Genomic DNA, 26884 nt, shown 5'->3' with positions numbered 1-26884 from the left:
GTGGGATGTAAAAGGTTCTAGTTTTATCTTATCTCTTGGACCATCTCTTACATCTGGACTGGAGGGTGACAGACAATATGTGTATGTCTATATATATATATATATATAGAATCATTTTCGCGTCTTGATGACCACTCGAAACGCTGTACAGTACAGTTATTTCGCTATTCACACAAACATTCATGTTTATATGAGAGGGGCAATTTGGGGTCCAGTATTTAGCCCAAGGACACTTCGGCATGCAGATGATGAAGACTGGTATCGGACCGCCGACCATGTAGTTGGAGGATGAACGCCCTACTCCCTCAGCTGTACAACACAGAGTACTTGTACGTGCATTACATGACAAGCACTTAATACAATTAAAGAGATCCTTTGTAGTTTAAAACTTGGCTGATACGGTGGGAACAGGAAAAGCCATCCTCCAACCTTACATCTTGATGACCATACCTAACCCTAAATGATGTAGGGGCCTGTGTATTGACAAAATGGAGCGGTTGGAACATGTGAAAGTGAATATTTTTATTAACAATTTCGAAGCTCACTCATGTGCCCTTGGCTGAATTACCATCTGAGCCATTGGGCTCCTGTCCATGGACCACATAGCACCAGAGAAAACCCCAGGCTACTGTGTCAAATGCTTTGCTCTGATTTAACTGATTTGTTATTTCAGTTTTGTACTGCATATTCTTCATCCAGACAACCCTGAGGCCAAATGCGGTTCTGTGGTCTGAAGAGGCGAAGAAGATCATCATCATTGAACTTACAGTCCCGTGAGAAGAAGGGTGCGACCAAGCCTTTGAAAGGAAGAGCGCCAAATACCAGGAACTTTTTCAAGACTGCAGCGGGAAAGGATGGCAGGCAAGGCTGTTTCCAGTTGAGGTCGGCTGTAGAGGATTCACAGCCCAGTCGATATGGAGAATGCTTTCAGCCATTGGATTACAGGAAAGGAGAGGAAGACAGCAGCTTGCAGGATGGTGGAGGCCGCAGAAAGAGCCTCTTGCTGGCTATGGAACAGGAGAGAGGAGCTAAGATGGAAGCCAGGAGGAGGAGATGGGCAGTGATTCGGCCACCAATGGGAGGGTGTTACAGTTTAGGGTTGAAGCACCCAAAGAACGTTGAACACTGTCTGATGACATAAACTCTTCCTGGCCAAGGCTACATTCATAGATGCTGAATGAAGGGTAAGCATACATTATGTGTAATTATTCTCAGCTAATCTTATGAAGTTGTTGGAAGTTACCACATAGTACACACCCCTCAGGACTACGGTGAGGAGAAACATTGTCTGATTGATGATAAGTTTAATCTGAACCAGGTCAGGTACTGACTGACGCTGCTTTGATGTTATACAGGTCAACATTAACATCTAAATGACCTACATCTCCAGTGTATGTGGCGAAAATGATGCTGTCAGAAAATAGAGCAGCACATCAGCTCATTAAACAGTGAGCGTGTCGTCCATCTTCACTCCAGACGATCTTTGGCGGTGACGCTCCGGAAAGATGGGGCGGGCAGAGTGGGACCTGCGCCGGGAGATTCGAGCCCTGTTCCCGCGGACCTGATTGTATTGACACCGCTGCGTGGAGTGGATGTGCACCACAAGTCCTCCACAGCCACAGCAGCTTGATTTGGAGCCATGGTGCCGCCCGTCGTTGCATTACCGAGCAGGACTTGCGGCTCTTAAACCGTCACTTCTTCCAGGCAGGTCGGTGTTTGTGTGTGCAGCTCCCGCTCCACCCGTCCCCTGCACGGCCGAGTCTGTAGAACCACGAGTCCACCGGGCTCCTTTCTAAAGCTGATCTACAGTGTCAGCAGCACCGGGCATATCGTCAGTGATCGAGTACATATTGAGCCCAGTGTAAAGTAGTAGTCCTGTGCTTGGTAGCCTCACGCATGCTAAAGCTGATGTAGCTCAACCGCACGTTGAGTCCAAAAGATAAAAACACAATCGTATTTCAATTATTTCTTGTAATTTTCTGTAGCGATGCTCTTGTGCTAATGTGCTACATTGAAAATACAAGCTGTCCTACGTTAGAAATTAATAGAGGGACTGAGGGACCGCCCGTTAGCTTGTGTTGCTCGGAGGCCTCAGTGACCTCGGGCTCTAGTTGTGTGCTCAGCCGGAGAGCGGCACCACCAGGCCCGGCAAAGACAGCGGGAGGTATTTACCACAACAGACGAGGTAGGAATGTGAGCTGGTGACACGTTAAACATGTCTGTTAAAACTATTATATTTTTATGAAAATGCATCTCTGCTGCTCAGTGTGCAGAGTTTAACCAGGATGAATTAGAACCGCTCCTGGGTTAAAGTGAGGCTGATGCAGCCAGATGTTCACTTTACTTCTACAGGAAGAGGAGGGACTCACTTGGGACTGAGGACAAATCCGGGACTGGGTCGAAACCTCTTTGAGTGCCAGCTGAATTTTGTGACTATATTGTGTTAGACCTCCTTTCTGTGTCTGGCTGTGAGCCACGATCAGGAGAGGGGTTTGTGTTCACTCAACGGTACTTTGAGTGTAACATTATCATGTCTGCATTGAAATCTGGATCACAGCTTCACCAGGGTTTTGCAAACAGCGGTGCTGGTGTAGCGGTTAAAGACAGTACTGATAATCTTTATTTGCACATGTTTTAAGGTTGAATTGTGCTGCACTGTCTATTGCGTTAAATTACATTTCATTTAGCTGACGCTTTTATCCAAAGCGACTTACAATAAATGAATTCAACTATTAGGGGACAAACCTAGAACAACAAGAAAGTCAAAACTACAAAGTGCTATAAGTAAGTGCCATTTAAGTGCTACTAAATTTTTATTTAAAAATGTTGCTCATGGGGTGGGGTGTAACGTTCGACCATGTCCTGGATGTAGACTGGACCCGATCCGTTCACAGCTAGTTACACAAGTACTAATGTTTTTAAACGGATGCGGGCAGCCACTGGTAACCAGTGAAGGGAGCCGAGGAGCGGAACAGTGTGAGTGAATTTAGGTTAAAGACCAATTGAGCTGCTGCATTCTGGATGAGCTGCAGAAGTCGGATGGCACTAGCAGGTAGACCTGCCAGGAGGGAGTTGCAGTAGTCTAGGCGTGAGATGACCAGAGTCTGGACCAGAGTCTGGACCAGAACCTGCTCCTTCTGTGGGAGAAGGGGATGTATTGTCCTGATGTTGTGCAGCACGAGTCTACAGGAACGTGTTGTTGCAGTAATGTTGGCAGTAAGGAAGAGTTCACTGTCGAGTGTCATCCAGTACACAAACATTCAATATTCCTGCAAATAAAATAGTCCATGAGTAAAACTTTCTGCAGAGTTTGCCTTTAACAATTGAATAACGCAGCTGGAGATTCTCTGCTCAAACGTGTTCGCAACAACACAGACATTTCTGAGGGAAGTTTGGAGGCTCTCACTCGGAAATTTGCCTTCTCACATACAGTCTTACTGGAAAATATCCAGAGATTCTTTGGAGTTCCGTGCTGAGAGCAGCTCCTACCAGCACTGTAGAAAGAAGCCATTGTTCCTAGGCGTGGACAGCTCAGAACGAAACTGGAAGTTGACCCTCAATCCTGCTGTGATGTACTGTCAGAGCAGACTGACTAACAACATAATCTCTGCTGTTTCTGCAGTGTGCTACTGTGCAGATGGAGGCAATGGAGGTAGACTCCCCTCTGGGGATACAGGAAGGAGGCAGCAGACAGCCACAGGCAGCGGTTGCAGGCCAGGCCGAGAATGCCAACGCACCACTTGTCATCTCAGACTCCGGCAGCAGCACCGAGGTGGAGGAGGAAGAACATGATAACAATGAGGGACAAGCGGCAGCTCGGCCACCTCCAAGGCTTCCCGCCACCTGGGCGTTTAGTCAGAGGGCGGTGAGCAGGACTGCAGCCACGCCATCAGCAGCTCGGGGGGCACCCATGCGGAGGAGAGTCAGGTACCCATAATTCGTCTGTGTTCTACGTTGGTAATATATACTGTTTTGAAACTTGAATATTATATTAAAGTGGCTATAATCTCAATAACATAGTAGGAAATGAGCAATGCTGCTTCTAGTGATGACATTTTAGCTCAATGCTTTCTGTTCTGGTTAGGGTTGCAAAGGGGCGGAAAGTTTCCGGTAAATTTCCGGAAACTTTCCGGAAACTTTCCACGGGAATATTAAGCTCGGGAATTTGGGGAATTTTGAAAAAAAACAAACTATGCAAATTAAAGGCTGAGCAATAAAAACATCATTCAAAACTCTATTTTAAAGATGTATGGAATGCAGCACACACTGCACGTTGAATTTCAACCCTCCACTGTGCATTCTTCCATCACATGCACAGATAATTCCCAGCATCCTTCACACTACAGCAGGGCTATTGAGGCCTGCTGTAGTGAGCAGGACTAGTCAGGTAAGTTTCGATGATATTACTCGGGAAAATATATTAGCATGCTGATTGAGGATTGTTCATCTGTTCATCCAGCCTATTTCCATTAATTTATCCATCAATTGTAAAATATTTTTACAGACTATTCCAATTGTTTGGCTAACTATTTATGTCTCTGGCATTGCATTAGTGTTTTTTTACAAACTTTTTTCTCATCTTATTCTACAGAACAAAGCCACGTGTACTCTCATGTGTGGAGACATTTCACCCCATCCAATGTAGAAGGAAAGGCTGTGTACATTTGCAAATACTGTGCAAAGACCTATGTTAAGAATGACACAACAATGCAGAAGCATATAGTCAAGTGCCCAAAGTTTCCTCAGGGCTCAAATCAGCCTATGACACAACAAAATGTTTATATTTATGTCTGTATATGACAAGGTAAATACAGTTAGTATAAATTACACACAACATTTCCCGTTAATTCCCGTATATTCCCGTTTATTCCTGTTTATTCCCGTTAATTCCCATGGAAACTTGCCAACTTTGAAAATTCCCGGAATTTTGCAACCCTAGTTCTGGTTCACTGTCACTGCTATTACTGGGGCCCTTTTGGTCAAAGCAGGTGTTTTCAGAGAAAAGGCTGTAAACAGTTGGACGGAGTGGAGTATTTAGCTCAGGAGGTGGTGGAGACCAAACAGATCTAACAGAGAGGGAAAACTGGCCTTGGTAGCATCTAACTCAAGTTTCAGACTCCTCACTCTCTTTAATCTGTCTCCTGTCTGTATAGTGTTGTCTCAAACTTGTGTGTTCCTTAAAGGTTAAGCTTGTGTGTGTGTGTGTTGCTGCAGGCAGGGCCTCAGAGTGCACTACCCCAGCCAGACTGCAGCACCTTCCAGAGGCTTCCCTGACTTTCTGCTTCGAGCACCGGCTGCCAGCGTGGCTGAGCCAGGGTCCGGCAGCACTACAGAGGTCAGCGAGTCAGATGAAGAGGATGGAGCAGTGGAAGCGGGGGGTGAAGAGGGTGCCTCTGCTGCTGTGTTACCTGTTGACCCCGCCCCACCAACCATTTCCCACCTCAACGCCTCCATACAGCACACGCAGCAACAGGATGTCAGCTCATCCAGTGAGTTTCACAACCTGGCGTCTGAGCTAAATGACCCTAACTAGTTTTCCCACCCTAGTGCAGATTCTTTCATCTTAAAGAATATTTTATGGTCTAACAAGGGTTTTATAATGAAGCTCCAACTAGGCTTACATTTATTTTATGTGTTGCTGTCGATCCAATGTGTATCTGCTCTGTGTTCAGACCCCAGTTCAGCTGCTGAAAATGAGAGGACAGGAAATCAACATCAGGGCGTCAAGGTAACATTCAATCCTTCACTCACACTTTTTCTTTCACTGGATTGCTGAGTAGAAGTGCTTAAATGGCTCTCATTTAGTTTCAGTACTTCTGCTCTGGGTCTTTTATTATCCATGTAACTCTAACTTTCATCCCAAAAGATTCTTTACTGTCGCATACAATTCATCCTGTGTGTACAGAATGTTCATACTCAGCATTTTCTTTATTCTTTATTCTTTATTCTTTATTCTTCATTCTTTTTATTTTTTTATTTTAACTTTAAACTTTGAAATTTCTTATTTTATTTCTATCGTCCTTTTTTATATTTCTTTATTCTCTTGTCTACCTCTTTCTGACCTGCCTGCTGCTGTTACAAGTGAATTTCCACGATGTGCGGATAAATAATATTCTTTCTATCTATCTATCACCATTTGTAGGTGGCCTCGGAAACCTTGGCTTCCGTTCTGTCATCTGTGAATGAGGAGAGTGAAGGCGACAACTGCACCATCTGCTTCGAGGCGTGGACGGCGGCGGGCGAACACAGGCTGTCTGCTCTGCGCTGCGGACATCTCTTCGGCTACACCTGCATCCAGCGCTGGCTGAAAGCTCAGGGTTCAGCCGCTAAATGTCCACAGGTCAGTGAGGTCACTGTATTTTAACAGGCAATCACATCGGCCTTGTAAATATATACAGTTTCAACAAAAGTCAATGCAAAGTTTGAGGCCAACTTAAGTTTAATGAATAGTTGAAGCTAAAACGGTGACCTTAGTGAATGAAGGGTTATTTATGCTGCCATGTTTTTATCTTGTCTGTATGAGTTTGTGTTTATTGACCCACTGGTTGTTCCTGTTATTTGTCTTTAGTGTAACAAGAAAGCAAAGCGTTCAGACATCGTGCTGCTGTACGCTCCAAAGCTGAGAGCGCTGGACAACTCTGAGGAGGAGAGCTTAAAAAAGTGAGTGATGCTTTCTCTGCCACAACACCAAGTTTACAGAGGTCCAACTAGTGTGAAGAAAAAAGTGTAATAAAGGCCTCACTGGTAAAAGAACAGTCAGAGTACTGCTAACATGCCTGTTTCATGTTTTTGGAGACAGCACTCTGTTCTAAAGTATCAGTAGAATAGTAATCCTAATCAGTGGGTGGCATAGGGTTTGCATGTGGGTTCTAGTTAGTGGATTTATACACTTCACATCAGGGGTCTTCAACGTTTTTCAGGCCAAGGACCCCCAAACAGGTGGAGAGATGGAGCAGGGACCCCCTACTATATATATTGTATAAAATTGTGTTTTATATTAAACTGGGCCTAGTGCCATATATAAACATAGCTATTGTTAATGTTAATGTTAAGCTAATGTTATTGTGCATTCAATACTAAGCTATTAAAATATTACACGGGTTCATATATTTATGTTTTTAATTTAAACATGTGCAAAGTACAGGGTGGCCATGCCACTACCATTTATAAACATACAGTGGGTATGTAAAGTATTCAGACCCCTTTAAATTTTTCACTCTGTTTCATTGCAGCCATTTGCTAAAATCAAAAAAGTTCATTTTATTTCTCATCAATGTACACTCAGCACCCCATCTTGACAGAAAAAAACAGAAATGTAGAAATTTTTGCAAATTTATTAAAAAAGAAAAACTGAAATATCACATGGTCATAACAATCTTGTTGTGCTGTGATCCTGTCCCACGTATATATCCAGAAACAAATGGCATAACACCACCCTACTGTTTATGTTGATGTTTCCTTTGTATCCGCAACAGTTAGTATCTTACCACTTTCAAGATATTTTTTTCATCAACCTGTCACTGCCCCCGTCTGTTACAAATGTCCCAGTGTGGCCGGAGGGATTACGTTTTAGGGTTGTCCATCTGTCCATCTGCCTTTCCATCTGTCTGTACCGTTCTTGCGATCCCAATATCTCAAGAATGCCTTGATGGTATTTCTTCAAATTTGCTAAAAACGTATAGTTAGACTCAAGGTTAGACCTCTCACAGCATGTTTTTAGCCTCTTGGACATGATATCTCAAGTCTGCCTTAGGGAATTTCTTCACATTTTGACATAGGCATGGTAATGTGTACATAGGCATGGTAATTATAGTTGTTTGATAATCTGTTTTTCAGGTAATTAAGAAATATGTAATACAGTTTGATACATTTTGCCATGCATTAAATAATCCATTTTTGATTAAAAAAAAAATCTGTAAGTTACACCTACTTACCAATTATGGAGAAACTATGAGTGGGGCATGGCACAAGGAAGAACCCATTCAATTTTGGGACAGATCCTGATCAAGGATTATTTTGCAAACTTAGGTTGCATATATAAATGTTAAGGAAATTAATAATTATTTTTATACGCAGTATAAATTGGGTTCTATGGCTTAGGTGTTAAGTGCACGGCCTTTCAACCTGTGTCACAGGACAGGTTGTGATATAAACCTGTCGGCTGAAATCACTACAACATTTTTTTTGTTATTGTGTGTAGGTCTCTGGAGCAGGAGCAAGCCCTCAGAAGGAAGGCTGAACTGGAGTCAGCTCAGTACAAACTCAAACTACAGGTCGTCACCAGCAAATATGGACAAGTGGAGCAAGAGCTGCAGGTACCAATGACTACGGTTTCTTTTCAAATTTCTTGATACTTTGATCATATTTAAATCATTTGTATCAGTATATATGTTTACATATTAACATGTAGGTAAACGAAAAACAAATTGTTTAAAATTAAGACTATTAGGGTTGGTCATGAGTGGTCAGCTGGAGCAAGTCATGGTACTCTGGTCCAACACCCTGCACATTGTCCACTTCGTAGGAAGTAATATGTCCCTAACATACACTGGTGGACACTAACATTACTAACTGGTGGTTGACATCTTGATTAGTGCGGTAGAATATACAACAGATATTCTCAATCTTCCCTATATCATCCTATGTTCTAAACTGGGACAGCTTTTGACTCTGTTTCAGTTCTGACAGCAGGTGTTCAGTTTAAAAAGGCATTGAGGTAATGATATACTGAGCCGGACACATGGATTTCATAGTACTCTGCTTGTACTCAGCTGGTGTTTGGCACCTTAATAAGAGATGGATCTCCTGACGTCCTCCTGGTTAAACTGTTCCTCTTTTCTTCTTGTCTGTGTAGGAGCTGAGGTCTCTAATGGCTCAGGCTGGTAGAAGCTCGGTTCCCTCTTCCTCCTCGGGGTCAGCCGTATACCTCGGCCTATCTCAGAGGCCAGAGGGCTCCAGGAAGGCCCAATACGGCTTCTCCAAGGCAATTTTAGTGTCTCTGGCTGGAGGCTGTAGGGTCTTGTCATACTGTGAACCTCTGAGTTGCCTGCTTGCCTCGCAGCCGTCCCCACAAGCCACATTGGTGCCCGGTGAGTCTTTTACTATTGGACCAGTAGAAGCTGCAGGGCCCTGAAAATATCTGCCCATCTCTGTTTTCTACACCTTACTCCAGGTTAACATGTCATTACAACTACTGGCCAGATAAGACATTTATTGGGATTCATGGGATTACCTTTACCACATTTACCGTTGATGTATAATACACTTCCCTGTAGCACCAGCATCCCAAATACAAATTTATTGGAGCTTTTGAATGCAGGAACTTTATTTGGGACTCTGGGGCTATACCTTCATTCAGATCATGAAACTCCTCTGTCAAGTCCGAAACTGTCCCTTCTCCAGAATGAGAATGTCTTACTGTGGACGTAGCCTCTCTGAGCACATTCTTCCTCTTTGGAGAAGGAACATTTTCTGATTAGTACAACTTTTAGGAAAATAAATAAAACTTCTTCTGCAGAAAGGTTTCCCTCCTCTTCTCTAAGTCATGACTGTTCTGTCTTCTCCTCTCAGGTTGTGGTGTAAAGAAGGTTAGTGTGGTGAACATGAAGGCGAGTCAGTACGTCCCCATCCACAGTAAACAGATCAGAGGTTTGTCCTTCAATAGACAGAATGACAGTCTGCTGCTGTCTGCTGCCCTGGACAACACCATCAAACTGACCAGGTAAACAGACACACAAGTTTATATATCACACCTCTCTGTGATAAGCCACACAGACATGATGCGAATCAGTGATAGTGATGTTAACACTGATAGTGTTAACATGTGGACTGACTGACCGTGTGCGTGTGTGTGCTTCAGTCTGTTAACCAACACAGTGGTTCAGACCTATAATGCAGGCAAACCAGTGTGGAGCTGCTGCTGGTGTTTGGATAACAGTAACTACATCTATGCTGGTCTGAGCAACGGCTCGGTGCTCGTCTACGACACCAGAGACACCACCACACACGTCCAGGAGCTGCAGCCGCTTCGCTCCAGGTAAGCAACACACACCAGTGACTTCTCTAGGATTAGTTTTTAGCAGCGGGTGCAGGCCAACCCAACGGGCGATTTGAGATCTGACCACCCCAAATAATAAGTGATTAAGTTATTTTGATGCCCTCAACATTGACGCATTAAGGATTTTCTGCACCTAAGTCATGAAAAATCTCTGATTATAGCCATTACTGTGTCAGGGTGGCTTCACATGCCCACCTCCCTTGGCAGCTCCCCTGCATTGAGGAGCAATACTCCTCACCTGTCAACTCTGCTCCTCTGCTCTTTTCTCACAGATCTTTATAATGACCATGTCCATTTATATTTATGTTCCTGGATAAAACAGGGCGTCACTTCTTAAGCAAAAATGAAGTTAAAAAAACTGTTGTGCAGGGTGAAATTCTCTCCTGTATTCATCCTGTGTGTGTATTTTTGTTTAGCTCAGTCGCTCTTCACACACAAACTGACAATCACATTTATTTTGTTATTAATCGCTGGTGTTGGATCGTGAATCCAGATCGTTCCAGTCACTTTAACCCTCATGTCCTGGCTATGCGCTTCTCGTCTCGTGTTGTGTGTAGCAGTTGAACTGCGTGTGAACAAAACACTTATTTTCAAACTATTAAAAATACAGACCTCCATACATTTTGAAGTGAATAAAACAAACATGAAGTAAACACCATGTACTGTTCATGTCCTATTAACTTGATCAGTGAGCATAGGCGAGTGGCCAGGGAGGACATGCGGAAGGATACCAGGCCTTAAATGTATGAATACCCCACTCCTGAAGCAGCAGCGGGCTGTCATCACAAAACAGATGAAGCTGTCACTCTGCACCTTCTTTACAAGCTCAAATGTATTCTCACTTTTTCTTTTTTTTCAGGTGTCCAGTGGCATCCCTGTGCTATGTCCCGCGGGCAGCATCCAGCTCGTTCCCCTGCGGCGGGTTGATCGCAGGGTCTATGGAGGGCGGATGTTTCTGGGAGCAGGTCAGCGAGGTCACGTACAGACCCCATGTCCTGCCGCTGGAGACAGCTGGCTGCACCGACATCCAGGTGGAAACAGAAAGCCGTCACTGTCTGGTCACGTACAGGCCAGGTGAGTGCCAGAGATCATCTATACCCTGTATACTCTGACCCTCGCGGAGTACCAGACTAACATGTAGTCCACATTAGGGTCGCATCTGGTTACTTCTTCCATTATGTCAGCTAATTCTTTTAATTTCACTTACAAAATACAAAGAGTTGTGGGTAAAAGTACCATCACTATCTCTCTGAGCCTGAGATGGTGTCTTCATGCCTTGTTTTATCGGACAAGCAGTCTAGAACAGGGGTGCCCACACTTTATAGGCTTGTGAGCTACTCTTGAAATGACCAGCTCAACAAGATCCCCCCCCCCGTACAAAAATGTACTGGAATAGGGGCAGTGTGGCGAAGTGTCCTTGGCAAGATACCAGAGGTGGGACCAAGTCATTTTTTTGCAAGTCCCAAGTAAGTCTCAAGTCTTTGCCCTCAAGTCCCGAGTTAAGTCCCAAGTCAAGACAGGCAAGTCCCGAGTCAAGTCCAAAGTCAAGACTGACAAGTCTCAAGTCAAGTCCAAGTCCTGCAGTTGAGTTTCGAGTCCTTTCAAGTCCTTTTGATCACAGAGTAATAATATATTTACACAGATCATGTATGCTTTTAAAATCTGTACTTATTTATTTATTTATTAAAACAAGTGCAATTGAAATTGCACTTGCGGGGGCCGCTCCTATACAGTGCAAAAAAGGACAACTGCTCATAAATCTAATCCAAAAACAGTTATTTTTAATTAAAGGAGATCTTTACAAATTTAAGTGCAATGACATTAAACATGTCAAACATTCAACATGTCAACACAACATTTAAGAACTTTTGAGAGGCCATGTCAAGACATGTACCACATGACAGTTAAAATGCTGTCCCACTGTATATTTAAACTTTTGGTTAAACTTTGGTCCACCTTTAGAGCACTAGTCTTGGTCCACCTTTAGAGCACTAGTCTACAAACATCTTGTTGAGTTTGAGCAGCAGCTGATTTTCAAGGTGAGTAGACCTCATCCGGGTTCACTTTGCAAACAGCAATCCAGCACAGCTGAAGAGTCACCCGCAGGCGGCTGAGGCAGGTAGGCCAGTTGGCTATTGAGTTTCAGGCAGTGTTGTCCATGAACGAGTTCAAAATAATACGTTCATTTTTATGAGAACGTTAAACTAAACGCAACTTAATGACAAATAATGAATTTGAACGGTAAACACGTTCATATTATCTGAGGTCAAGCTGAAACGTTACGTAATGTTTCCTTCTCCTGAGGAGAGACGCTGTCTGAAACGAATGCTTGCACCATGTCGTTTTTTTTTTTGGGGGGGGGGGGCTCTTGCATAGAGCGCCAAATATGCTAGGGCCGCCCCTGTGTAGCGCAGTGATTCTCTGTATGGTGCGCCCCACCGGTGCAGCGCGAAGGCATAACAGGCGCGTGACCGGGAGGAGAAAATGCGAGGCGGATCTAATATTATACCCGAACTAATGTTTTGACGTCCGCATCTCTTTAGCGGCGGAGCAGTAAACAAATCGCTCTTTCGCCGTAGCCAGGGGTCTGCAACCCGCGGCTCTGCAGCCCCTCCGCAGTGGATCCCTGTGCAGTGTTGTGCCTGTCGCGCATATTTTTCGCGAACAGTGAACTTTACGATCAGTTTTCATATGTTGAACGTGCACGTTAGGGAATACATCCACTCTCTGCAGCATCTACCACTGCAGTGAGAATTGCCTTGCCTTTCGTTACTTTACACCCCTGACGCACACATACACAATGAAAGATACAGAGCGTTCCTTAATAACATACTTTTTAATCTTTGGATTTTGGGGAAAGGAGCAAGTCTTATCAAGTCAAAAGGCTCAAGTCCAAGTGAAGTCACGAGTCATTGATGTCCAAGTCCAAGTCGAGTTGCAAGTCTCTTTACATTTTGTCAAGTCGAGTCTAAAGTCATCAAATTCATGACTCGAGTCCAAGTCATGTGACTCGAGTCCACACCTCTGCAAGATACTGAACCCCTAAATGGCCCCTCATAAATATTGAGTGTACTAAAAATGTAAGTTGCTTTGGACAAAAGCGTCAGCTAAATAACATGTAATGTAATTAATAAGAACAAATGAAGGTTACGCTGCATTGTTTCAAAATCAATTAAGAGATTTATTAATAAACTAAAAGGTAACATGGAGCTATAGTTGTAACTTTTACTTAAATAACTATGTACAGTAGGCTCTCCCTCAAAGTTCTTTGCTTTTACTTTTGCTGTTATCTGCCTACAGTTAAAACGCCATTTAATCATTTTTTTCAAGCATAAACTTACTTGTTGCTCCAACATTAACTGCAACAGCGTCCCAACGTGTGTCTTTTTTGTCTCATATGTGCTGAGGATCATACAACTCACTGTACTTCTCCACTTCAATTATTAATTTATTGTCATCCATCCTCAAGAATTTCTCCGCTGTTTGGTCCGTTCAATGTCAGGTGTGGAGGGTAAATTACGTATTCTCCACTCAAGCCTATGTGGAGAATACGTAGCTCTTGTATAGGCTTGGTGATGGAGGAACAGACATGTTGATTCGAGTTTCCTGTAAGTTTCCATGTTTCTCCTGCAGGACGTTCCAATCCATCTCTGCGCTGTGTCCTGATGGCTCTGAACCGAACGCCTCAGCAGGACTCCAGTCAGCTGCCCAACTGTTCCTGCTCTCCTGTGCAGACGTTCAGCGCCGGCTCGTCCTGTAAACTGCTCACCAAGAACACCGTCTTCAAGAGTCCAGATGGAGTAGGAACACTGGTCTGTGCCGGTGACGAGGCCTCAAACTCTACCATGGTTAGTCCTGTGTGTGTGTGAGCATTTAGTTTATGCTAACTTATGATGATTTTGGATTAATATTCCTTTTGTATGAACTTTTTAGCTGTTTGTGTATTTTCATTTTACATAAAGTTGTCTTGTCTACGTATTTATTCATACAATCATACGTAGACTGAAGCTGCTGACTACTGTTCTTAATTTCATTTGTCTTTTCCCCAACAACAATCTCGACATCCTCCTCCTCAGGTGTGGGACGCCAGCAGCGGCTCTCTGCTCCAAAAGCTTCCAGCCGACCTGCCCGTGTTGGACATCAGTCCATTTGCGATGAATGGGGAACACTTCCTGGCCTCGCTGACGGAAAAGATGCTGAAGCTCTACAGGTGGGAGTGAACCAGGAAACAAAGACCAGAGACAGTCCCACAGCACAAGGACAGAATCTGACTGTGCTGGAAATCGAATGCTGCTAAACCTTTGTCTGCTTGTTTACACACAAAACCAAACAAACCGGTTTCTGCAAGTATTGACCTTTGACCCGAGACAGAACGACTCTGTCAGGTGTGCATAGACACACTGAGGTTCTGCTGAACTGTGATCCCACACAAAGGAATATGTTTGTTATTTTTATACAAGCCTGAGGTCAAGTTATTAATATTCTGCGTGTGTGTGTCGATGTGTCGCTGTCCTGAGGTCCTGCAGTTTCCCAGTTTCAAAGCTGGAGCTGATAAAGGTGAGGATGGTGATTTTATCTTGGTGTCTCTCAGGTGTGTGTTGGTGTTTTGGTTTGATCATTGTGATACTTTGGTATGAGCCCTGTAGCTTAAGCACCAACTACAACTACAAACCATGTGTTTTTGACTTTGTCTCTCCATCTTCGGCTGTACTGTTTTATGTTGTTTTTTCTTACACGTCGACAACTTCTGCTCTGCTTATTTTAAGAATTGTGTAAGCCATCACAGTCAACATCAAGTCTATGGTTGCAACTTCTGCTTCTACTATTAGCTAATTTGCCTCTTACCATTTCTGTGAATTCGTTACTGGAATCAGCAGAAAATTCTGCATTGTTTCCTCTTTCACTTAGTAAATTGACATATCAGCTGATTTCTAACCACCATCCTTAATTTGTCGTGGACAAGAAATGACGGTCCCAGTGTTTGTCCATCAGAGATTGCTGAAGTTAGTGTCTAGAGTGTTCCATTCGCCACATACATTTGGACGTCTCTTTTGTTATCAACTTTAAGTATTCATTTTCAGGCTGGTTGGTTGGTCCATATTCGCAGCTGTATTGTCATTGAGATGGGTTACACAAATAGAAGTCTGGAAAGGTAGAAAACGTGGCAGGACAAAACAGAAGCATAGCTCGAAAAGTTAGTTTAGTTCTGATGTGAGTATGATTCAGTTGTAAATGATGGGCTAAATTGTACTAAACCATGGGTGTGGTCCTCTAATGGAGATATTATAGGACCATTACTGTTAGTTTGCTGCTAAAGTGTGTCTTGCACATTGCTATGGATAATTTACCTTGACTCTGTTGTTCCCTTTGAGATTTCTTTCTCATTTCAGGCAGCCAGAGGTGTCATTTTGTTTGTGGTGTAGGCTTGAAAGCTGCTGCAGAAAATTCAAACTGTTAAATATGTTGAGGTTTGAGCGCAGGGTGCAGATCAGGAACTTGTGTCCTTGTTTTCAACACCTATGTTTGCCCGTTATCACAGTCAGCTCATCACTGCAGTGCCTTCCTGTAGCTTCTCAACTGAATGTTCAGATGTCAGAGGATCCTTGAATCCACCACAAACATGAAGTTAGATAGTGATCTGGCTGCAGCTATGTCAACACTCGCTCTGAGCACATTTCATCTAACACTGGTCTAAAACATGGTCGTCAGTCATTTGGCGCTCAGGTTCGGCTGTGCTTTGTTAGAGTGAGTGGTAAAATCAGTTAAAACAACTTTGAGAAACTTGGATTTCAAAAACGAGCCCAGCTGCATCAAAGTGAAGCGGCATTGAGAACAGCCCCAGATTTTCAACTGTTCATGAAAGCTGATGTAATTTTGTCCCATGTCTCCTTTTAAAAGCACATTTCATTTTTTTTTTAATTTTAATTGTCACAAACAGAAAACTGCTCCATCATCACCCCTTCCCGTCTTCTTGTCTCACTCCTTACTTAACCACAACTATGAACACTGCCAAAGGACCCATTTTTACTCTTTTTGGTTTTCATTTCTTAAGAATGTTGTATATATGTATATTTTCTACCAACTGTTTGAGTACAACTTCAAAGTTAATAAAAATGACATGTTATTTTTAATCACAGCTGAAGTGGACTGATCATTAATCTGAAGAATACCTTCACACTTCCACCATTGATCTGGCTCTATTACACAGAGATCTGATGATTCTGGGCCACAGTGGATGCCTGAGCGGTGCATGTCCAGTACGTTTCATTTCAGCCCCCATGTCATCAGGTCAGATCAGACACACTGCCTGTGTTGGACATGCAGCTCCTGTGCGAGCTGTTGGGATCTTGCCTACTTGCAAACTGTTTTTACAGCAAGCTAGACAGTGAAAAGTATCTGTCACCACATTTTCAGTGTCAAATATGTCACAAACTAAAATATTTAGAATACTTCCTGTCCAAAATAAAAGCACTAGGGTTTCTGTTGACTGAATCCATTCAAATCAGAATCAGAACCATTAACTAAATGATGACACAACCAAGTTGGTGGAATTTGTATTCAGTCCAGCATGTTAAACCTAATATCAACATAAAAAAAAGCCAGACAGTTCAGAGTACTTGTGGCTGTGGGTAAGGAAAATTATTATAATTCAAGGAAATACAGTAATCATACCAGAAACCTCATGTAGCAGCTCCACAGCAGACATGCTCCTTGTGTTACTGTTTTAAAAGTATATCATAGGAGTATATAATACGCAAAATAAAAGTCTGGCTCATTGCTTAAAAGTAAAGTCTGGAAATATTTGGACAGCGACACAATTTTCATGATTTTGGCCCTGTATCCACAATGGATTTGAAATGAAATAACCGAGATGTTATTGAAGTGCAGACTTTCAGCTTTAATTTGATGGTATACACATCAAAAGTGGAGGAAGGGTTTCGGAATTGCAAAAACTTTCATACATTGTCCTTGAAAGGAGGGAACTATGGAGACATTGAGCCATTCCTAGCCTTCTCCATACTTTTCTTTTCCCATCATTCTCGTACAGGTTGATCTCAGTTTCATTTGTCCAAATAATGCTGTTCCAGAACTGGGCTGGCTTTTTTATATGTGTTTTGGCAAACTCTAATCTGACCTTACTATTTTTTAGGCTTGTAAATGGTTTGCCCCTTGTGATGAACCCTCTGTATTTGCTCTTGTGATGTCCTCTCTTTATGGTAGACTTGGATAAAGATACTCCTACTTCCTGGAGAGTCTTCTTCACTTCACTAGATGTTGTTGAGGGGTTCTTTTTTACCATGGAAAGGATCCTGTGTTCATCAACTGCTGATGTCTTCCGTGGACATCCAGGCCTTTTTGTGTTGCCAAGCTCATTGATGATGAAATACAGACGGAGTAGCCCACACCGGCTCATGAAACAGCTTTTGACTCAATTGTCCAATAACTTTAGTTCACTTGAAAGGAGGGGACTGAAGATGTCTCTAACCTTCCCCATATATCTTCCTCTACTTGTGTCACCCATTTTAACAGCACACCTATTAATGGATAGAATTGCTGTAACTCCCTATGCTATTGGATAGTTAAGCCTAAAGTATGCATTCCTAAATCACATTGTGCCCTTACATCTTTCCACTGGTTTAATTGAAAAAAGAATTGAAGTTGGTGCCTCTCTGTCTGGCACGTCTGAAATAGATTTGAGGGTCCCTAAGCATAGAAACTACTTTGTAATGTTGTTGGTCCTTTTATCTATAATCTGACTTTGGGTACTGCTTAGAGAGAAAAGGAAGTGTTTTAGAAACTAGAAAGGCACTCTTTTCCTAATGGTGTACAGATAAAATATACACTATATACATAACATATACAGTAATGTGAGAGGATCGTCAAAAATTCCTCAACAACTGTGACCAGTGATCAGCAGCTGTAAAACAGCCACTCCACGAACCCTCCGGACACGAACACTATCATTACGTAAAATGAACTACACCAAGAAGATTATAGTTGAAGTTTATATTATAAACCATCAACCAAACTGTGTTCATGAACTAAAAGAGAAATAATGTCCTTGTTGAAACCAGTTCTAAGTACAGTTCACCCTCTGATCTATACTTAGCATTTTAGAGGCAGTCGTATGATTATATTCATAAAAGTTCGACTTTGATCTCGAAATTCTAATTTTATTCTCAACCTGCAAAAATGTAAAACAAATGATTCCTCTGTTTTAGTTCAAATCTTTTCTAAACTGCCTCATCTTGATGCCTGACCCCAACACTGTTGTTGCTGGTCCCCACATTATCACACATGAAAATGAGCTGTAGTCAGGGCCGGGTCTAGGCAGGGGCAAGAGGGGGCCTGGCCCCCTCAAATAAATGTTGTGCCCCCTCAAACTAAATCCCAATTTATAATAATAATAATATAATAAAGCACAATGCCCCCTCAAGATTTGTGGCTGCCCCCTCATACATGCCTGTCTAGACCCGGCCCTGGCTGTAGTTATAGTAGTCTAGTTTCAGATTCATTTGCAGAACACGTATTGATGGTGGTTATCTGATTGGATGACACAGAGCACGACCCCACATTCAATTCACTCGTGAATTATTCATGAGCTCTCCATGGTCATCCCGGAAGGAAAGAAAAAAATCTGAGTGCATCTTTATTCGTAGTTGCCAGAATTCCGACAGCCCCTGAAGGCAGCAGCAGGTTGACTGGCTCTGTGAAGATGGCGGACTGTATACGTGTTCCTCTGCTCCTGCTTCTGATGTGCATCTTGTCGGCCGTGCATCATATCCGAGGAGACAACAGTGTTGTCTCTAGACTTACTGGTAATGCTGATAACATGCAGAATCCCGCCGGTGGTCCGGGGCCGGCTGCGGTCGTCCCGGTAGCCGCTGAGAGGAGCCTGGTTGCTGGGGCCTCGCTGCCTCGGAGGCGCTCTACCGGCTGGAAGTTATCAGATGAGGCGGTGTGCAAGGAAGACCTGACCCGGCTTTGCCCTAAACATTCTTGGAACAACAACCTGGCGGTGCTGGAGTGTCTCCAGGACAAGAAAGAGGTAGGCTGGTGGGACTGGGACCTGTGGCTGCTGGGGAAGAAGCGGGGTGTGACTGACGAACGAACCTGCTAATGTTAGCTGCAAGTGTTAGCCAGTCGCTAGCCCTGGTATTGAGAGAACGTCACGCCAAATGTCGGTCAAAAAGTCTTCCATTTATGACTTATGATATCAACCTCAACATGGCACAGGCCACACTGCAAGGCTGCGCACAGAATTAAACGTTGCCAGGATCCACTCTTTAATTCGTCATGATGCCACTCCGCTCATTGCGCCTGCCTTCCCACAGACTTCTGAGCTTTTGAATCACGTCGCCTCACATTTCTCGTCTCACCTCAACACATGGAATCTGAGCGGCGTGGTACTGATGAGGAGTGGGAGCAGTGGGTCCCACTGAGGTCCAGCTGCTCTGGGGTACTGTTGTCAGCCGACATGAGCAGAACGGGCAGCTGTTGACCAGGGACTGTAAGTTCTGCTCAGCTTGTGGTCCGTCATGTCGCTGTGAGTAAGATCATAACAAACTGGTACATTACCAGGGCACTTTCTATGGTTGCAAGGCGACGTGCATCTGGACTAGAACTTGCCATGGGTTAAATGTTCAATCGTCCGCATTCGTTGTGAGCCTACAGGCGCGACACACCAGGGGAACAATCCAACACCAGACGTTTTAGATAGACAGGTAAACTGTTAACCTGGTTACGTGGTTAGTTAAGCACAAGGGAGCTTATATTTGGTACCTTCCCTCTGTTAGCCATGCTAGTCCAGAGAGCCACCTCAGCCTCTCGCTGGGTGATGTTTGTCTATGTGTAGTAACGGTAATCAGAGGGTGTCTCCTGCGTTAAGACCACAGTGTTACGCAGCACTAACCCCTAATGACTGGTTGCTGACCATAGCTAGTTATTGATGACAGGCGGGATTGACCAGGTCTAAGTTGGTAGGTAGCTAACGTTACTGTGAGGCAAACAGCAGTTTGAACCCATTTATCTGCAGAGGCTCTCTCTTCTCCCCGGGGAAAGGTGGTCAGTGTCCTCCCCCTTCGGCCCGGGGCTGCACCACCATCTCTCGTTTACTCGTCATTATGGGTCAGGGGTAGTAAATGTTGCCCTGACATGTTAAGGCAATAAATGGCCAGAAAAAGGAAGATCTACACTCACCCCCTCCCACCGTCGAAAGCAGTACCAAGGCTGTTGTTTTTTTGGCATAAAAAGGAAATCACATATTTATAAAGCAACTGTAGCAAATGGAAATACTGCACAAAGTCACCTACACCTAGATTAACATAGTTGTGACTCGGCTGCAGAACCAAGTACCACCTCATTGGCAGAGTCATTTTCATCAGCAATCATCTCTAGATACCAGAGGCAACATTCACCAGCAGCCTCACCAGTAAACAGCCGATAAGAGTTTTTTGTTGCTACGCCACCTGTTTAACAAGCTCCAAACACTCAGGAAAGCCACATATTCAACTGCTCCCATCCACTTTGCTATATTTTACACAACCTCAGTGTAATTGTTAAGCTAATAGTGAACCCTTGTGAACAAGCACCCAGGAAAGCTATCCTTATGTTTACTGGCAGCTTCATCTGCCATATATCTTGTCACATTTTTGTAAACTTGTAACCTCAGGCTGAGAGAGCCGCCGCCCCCGGTGTCGCAGCGCTACCTACTGATGAGTCCGGCAGAGGGAGGATGGAGGAGATGACCCACACTGGCTTGGCTCTGTCCTCCATTCAACTTCACTCAGTGTTTTCATGAGTTAGTTAACTTGCATTTAACATTGGTTTCCAGAGAGATATCATTGAGTTTTTACAGTAAAGAGACTCCACTGCTGTTCAGGTTATTGTTGCTGCTCAAGGAACTCAGGCATGCTGTATTTTTTGAAACATTTGATTTCAGGACACTAGGTTGTTGTTGTGACCTTTAGGCCCATTCAAGCACATCCTGAGGGATCAACATTGTACTGTGGCTGTTGGCCGGGTGGCAGCTGACCGCTCACTCACTTCTTTAAGCTCATTAGCTTCTTGTCCACAGCAGAACTGCAGCAGACCCAGAACTCTCTATACACTGCAGCAGGAGCTTACAGCAGCTAAGACAAGCCTCGGTCTGTGCCCATTATCTGCTTAGTCAGAATCACAAGACGGCGTCATCTCTGCTGGGAACAGTTTTCATGAAATACGTACAACTACAGAACAGTAGCTGCTAAGAAAACTATATATTTTTTTTTTAAAGAAAGACGATGTGGGTCAATAAAAAATACAAAATGACTCTTGATCACTTCAAGCATTTAACCTGGCTCACATTCAAACATGACTATTCACTGCTTTTCTCTCATGTCTGTCGAGCAACACAAAATTGTCACTTAAATTGTTAATTTATTCAGATTATAATATTTAAAGTAGAAGTGACCTACCTTTGTTTGGTCAAACTTCGCAATGCCTGCATCTATGCTGTGTATAAGAACACAAAATGTTGTCCAAATGATAAGGAAAGAAATAAACAACAGGGCATAATAATATTTCTTATTCAATTTTGAATCTTCATTCAATAGTTCTCTTTGAATGTCATCTGACGTAGCCCAGAATTATTTTTCTAAGCCTTGTCTATAATCTACAAAGCCTATTAACTGAAAATAACATTGTATTTCTATACTTAAGCAAAGAAAAGTATACAATAAACATATTATAATATGTAAATTAGTTATTGATTTAAAAGAACAAAAGAGCCTAAACAATTTTAAAAGAAACGTCCTCAATATAATAAATACTTAAAAGACTACAAAAAGAATCAGTCCTTCAGGTAAACACCTGCACCTTCAAAAGGATTTTCTAACCTCACACAATTTGATATTACATGAGTCAAAATATAAATAGGTTGTTCAGAGCTTTTATTTTCATTTGGGCCCAAAAAGAAAATCTAGCAGGTGTAGTCACCAGACAAAACCTTGAGTGGGTGTTGTTTTGGATCAGAAGTGTGAATGCCCCGAGTCACCCAGCTGGCTCTCTGCTGCTGCTGTTCTCTGGTTCCAGGGTGAGATTAAGAGCTGCTTTTAGAATTGTAGCATTTTTGTGTGTCTCCGGCCTGCCCAGTGTCAGTTCTGCTGGTGGCTGTGGTTTTGTGTACGTGGTGCAAAGCCTCAGAGTCCAGAGGGAGGAGGCTCTGGAGATTGAAGACTTGCTTCCTTGTGGCTGGTCGGTAACGTGAAGCCTCTGTACGTCTGCTTTTGCTTTGCTCTCTCTGTTCAAACCATTTTGTTTACAATTTAAGTAATTATCGATTAGCTCAAGTTGCAGCATATTGCCTTTTTTAAAACAGAGTTGTTGTGGGTTGTTCAGCGTGTTGAGCAACACGGGGAGTGGAACTCCCAAAACTGGGCAGTGTCAGTGCCTTGCCTAAATCTCACTTGGAGCTTTGATCCTGACTTTTTCTCTGATAGCCAGGAGTTGTATTTTTACATCCCAGAGAAACGTCAAGACAGATCAACTGCATCATAAACTGCATCTAACTCCGCCAAAAAAACGTAACAGTTTGAATCGCCACTTCTGTAAAACTGTGAACAATAACTGAAGCAAAGAGTATGTGGACACCCTAGCATGGGATCCAAATGCAATCCTTGAACAGGTTAGTCTAACACTATGAACATTTTTGTGCTGCTCCACTCCTCTTGGCTCAGTGCTTCCAGCAGATGTTTAACCTGCTGCAGGGATTAGATCTCATTCAGGCACAAGAGCATCAGTGAAGTCCAACACTGATGCTGGCTGATAGGGTCTGACTCACAGTTGGAGTTCTGGATCAACTCAAGGCTGTTAAATGGGTTGTTGAGGAGGTCAGGGCTCTGTGCGGGCCAGTTAACCTCTTCACATCTAACCTGGCTTTGTACTCTGAGGCGTTGTCAGGCTGAAACAGGGAAGTGCCGTTCCCGAACCAAAGTTGAAACCGCAGTGCAAAACATCACGTTAGAGATCCAATCTTATTATAAGAATTGTAAAAATGTTTTTGGATATAAAACTGGTGGGCCACACAGTCTAGGTAGTAGATGCAGGGTTTCCCCCAGTGCTGTATAGGCCTGGCGGGCCGCCAGGCTTTACTCCCCCCCCCCCCCCGCCAGGCTAAGCGTCGCATGTTTTTTTTATTTAAAAAAAATAAATAATCCGTCACTCGCGCACATCAACAACACTTCATTTCCTTATTGAGCCCCGATCCCCAAGCAACCATCCTATTGGTCCAAACAGTCACATGTCCCACCCAGACGCCTTCACTGACCCTCGGCCAACAGAACGCTCCTTCAACACAGTGTTTTACTGAACATACGTCGCCTTCACTGACCCTCAGACATCAGAACGCTCCTTCAACACAGTGTTTTACTGAACATAAGTCAAAACCGAACATAAACATAAACCTAGTCCGTTACACGATTAGGCTGCAGCTATTTGGTTTTATTTATTTAAAAATAGGGTACTTCTTATTTCATACATTTTCCACAAATATGAGGAGGACTCAAATAGCCCTACAAAGTTCTGTGTTTAATTTATTTCAAAGTAGGCCGACACTTGCCTGTGTATTTTGTTTGTTTGTTATTTTGTTGCTTGTCTGTTTGAGTAGCTGGCTGAAAGCAAAGAAGTAGTACGCTTATCTTTTATTGGTAACCAAACTGTTACGGTTCATTGTTTCTGAAATAAGAGGCCTGACTGCTATGTTCACAGCAAACTTGAATTTTTTTAATATTAAGTAGGGCTGCCACTAACGACTATTTTTCTATCGATTAATCTGACGACTATTTTATCGATTAGTCGATTAATCTAAACGATTAATTTTCCTCCAAAAAAATCAAATTGACCATTTCAATTCAGTTAATTTTATTTTGATAACAACAAACTGTATGTCACCATATAATGCAGCACAAAACAAAATGTAAACAAAGGCTCAAATATCAAAGTGCAAAACTGTAGGTTTAAACTAGCAACTCCAACGTGATAAAAAAAAAAGAGGGCTTATAAGTTAAGTCAGCAGTGCAACTCAAAAAGATATCAAAGTATCTATTTAACCCCTTATCAAAATAAAAAAGTTAGGTGTGCATATTAAACAAAGTGCAACATGTTTAGAGTATAAGAAACAATGGTGTCCAGCTCAAAATCCGACTCAACCCCCCCCCCCCCCCCCGCGGGTGCCTTCTAGCAGCCCTACCACCAGGCTTAGCAAGTTTTCTGGGGGAGACCCTGAGATGGTAATAGGGGTGCAACGATTAGTCGACGTTGTCGACAAAAATCGATGACAGGAATAGTCGCCGACGAATTTACTCGTCGATGATTCGTTGGTTACGCCATAACACGTGTTTTTCGTGCCGTGCAGTTGAACTAAACGTCGTTTTACCGGAGGTGCTGATGAAAGCAGCTGAGGAGTGAGCCATCTCGCTTCCTTCCTATCTCTGAAAGTCGCGCATGTGCAATAGCGTCAAAACACGGTCCAATGGCGGCGTCCGCTGCAGCAGCATCGCGCACCAGAAAGTAAAAAGTTCCGGAGAACTTCACCCGTAACAGCCCAAAAAAACCTACCTGCAGTATCTGTACAGAGGACCTGCTCTCGAGGGCAGCAGGACACACGCATGTGAGGGGGAGGCACGCGTGACTCGCCTCCGTCAGATGTTATATATACACGTTTATACCTGCGCGCAGGATTCTAGCATCCATTAAAAAAATATGGTTTAAACTTTTTATTAACGAGTTTAAAAGCGTTATGTTATCCTATTGCCTGACAAACGTCTTTTTTTAATCACAATTATTTAGTCAGAAGAAGACTGTAGTTTCGTTTGTTGATGTTTTTATTGCTGTTACTTTCCCTGTCCTTTTTGTTAACAGGAAAAATGAATACTTGATTTTTAATTTATTTGTTTTATTAGCACTTTGCCTGTCCTTGCTTTTAAATGGACAAAAACTTGATTTGTCTTTGCTTTTGTGTCAACAGTACCCTTATATGAAACAAAGTTTATTAAAAGACATTTTTTTTTAATGAAGTATCAATATTTATTGCCTTTATTTTCAGTCATCACATGCCTCGAACAACCTCAAGCTAAATTTAAAAGCTGCTTGCTAAATAAGAGCAATTGAGAATTTGTGTCATTCATAATCCGATTAGTCGATTAATCGTTTCAATAATCGGTGACTAATCGACTATCAGAATAGTCGTTAGTTGCAGCCCTAGATGGTAAACAGGTTATCAGTCCCAGAGTCAGTTTCCTGATCGAGGAAAAAAACTTGTGAAGCAATGATTAGCAACATTAAGCCTCTCTGGTTCCTGAATCACCAAAAGTATTCTGAGCTTAAATTGGTGTGACGTATTTATTTTGAAACTGTGCCAAAAAGACAAAAAAAGGTTCCTGGTTGCTAAGCAACACCCCTTTGCACCCTCTCAGCATCTAATGTTTGTGTGTTCCCGTTCATCCACGCTTACTGTTGATATTTTCCAAAACACGTTCAAGTGATCATCCAACTGCAGCTTAGTTTTAACACCGTCATCACCAATATTTAAAAGAGAGGCTCAGACACCTCAGTGGCTGTGGTTTAACTTTATCGGAAGAGAGACACTCACCAGTATCTTCAGTCTAATATCACTAAACTGGATCTATTCCGTTTTATTTTCAAGGGTCTTGATGATTTTCTGTTGTTCTGACTTGATTCAGTTTGAAACTTAACAAATATACATTTGTTTGCAGGGATATCCAACAGCTGCCAAAATCAACATGAACCTGAAAGCGTATCACTTACTATAGGCATGTTTTAACATGTTAGAGATAAAACCAATTAATTCAACAGAAAGTGATCAACTAAAACTTGTATAATTATTGTGAGGCTCTATTCTATGTTTGCGTTTGTGTGCAGTTCTTTTGGTTTTCCTGGTTGTGAAGATTTATTCTTCTCGTTCTTCTGTATTTCACAGTTTGATGAAATGTCAGCATCACCCGCTCTTTTCTCTTCTGTGTGTGCTCTCAGTGGTGAGAAAAGCTCACACATCTGTCACACACCTGAACTGAATACTGCCCTCTCCAGCTGTTGAGTAGGATCAAAATAGCAGTGTTTTCTGGGTGGAGAGTCAAATAAAACTGGATAGAGTTAGCTGAAGCTGGAGTGAGGTACAGGCTGACCTGAATCAAGAAAAGTGGTTAAACACTTTCTGTTTGCTGATGTGCTGCCTCCAGTCAACCATGGTTAGTCTTTAATTAGCTAATTGAAAATGTAGCATGCGTTGCTCAGCGTTTATCAGTGTGGCTGCACAAAGTTGCCCCGTAGCAGCTCCCAAAGACGATTCGCTGACTTCCCTGCTGCTTTGCTGATGTTCACCAGAGCGTCGCATATGTGGCTCTTTTTTCTGCTCCGTTATCTTCATGCAAATGGGACAGATTTAGCTGAACCTACTCATTTTTAAATATATATAAATTGTAAGGATTGTAATTGAGAAGTGGTTCCAATTGCCCTTGAGCTCATGAATGTGTTGTATTGATGCTTGCATATTTTTTTGGCTGCTGCATTTTGCCAAACAATAATGTAAAAGTCACACTGCCTTAAAATTTGGAGGAGGAAGGAGTAGCGGAAACAATCCATAGCGTTGCTTCAGTACACAAAGAAAGAAGATAGTGCTTAGGCCTGTCACGATAACACATTTTTCTGTGCGATTAATTGCCCCAGAAATTATTGCGATAAGCGATAATATTGCCGTTTTGACACCATTTTCAACTTATATAATGATAATGGCATAATAATGCAAGTACACCCTTTCGAAGATCAATAAAC

The 26884-nt window shown here is 42.8% G+C and overlaps 2 protein-coding genes across 2 annotated transcripts in view; both read left to right on the top strand.

Annotated features, from left to right (window-relative positions):
* Window positions 1-1591: 1591 nt before the first annotated feature.
* Window positions 1592-16193, top strand: rfwd3 (ring finger and WD repeat domain 3). Its single transcript, XM_061076765.1, has 13 exons — window positions 1592-1708; window positions 3623-3927; window positions 5215-5489; window positions 5673-5728; window positions 6143-6340; window positions 6569-6660; window positions 8201-8315; window positions 8855-9089; window positions 9571-9721; window positions 9860-10036; window positions 10917-11131; window positions 13691-13905; window positions 14134-16193. The coding sequence occupies exons 2-13, from the start codon at window positions 3638-3640 to the stop codon at window positions 14275-14277; spliced, it is 2163 nt and encodes a 720-aa protein (XP_060932748.1). The 5' UTR covers window positions 1592-1708; window positions 3623-3637; the 3' UTR covers window positions 14278-16193.
* Window positions 16194-18759: 2566 nt separating this feature from the next.
* Window positions 18760-26884, top strand: part of glg1a (golgi glycoprotein 1a) — a 34680-nt gene continuing 26555 nt past the window's right edge. The window contains exon 1 of the mRNA XM_061075896.1: window positions 18760-19106. Coding sequence (XP_060931879.1) covers window positions 18774-19106 — 333 coding nt within the window. The 5' untranslated portion in view covers window positions 18760-18773. The remainder of the gene's footprint in view (window positions 19107-26884) is intronic.

Source organism: Limanda limanda, chromosome 8, assembly GCF_963576545.1.
Source record: "Limanda limanda chromosome 8, fLimLim1.1, whole genome shotgun sequence".
Lineage (NCBI taxonomy): Eukaryota > Metazoa > Chordata > Actinopteri > Pleuronectiformes > Pleuronectidae > Limanda > Limanda limanda.
Note: the sequence above shows the minus strand (reverse complement) of the source record. Positions and strands in the feature narration are given on the sequence as shown.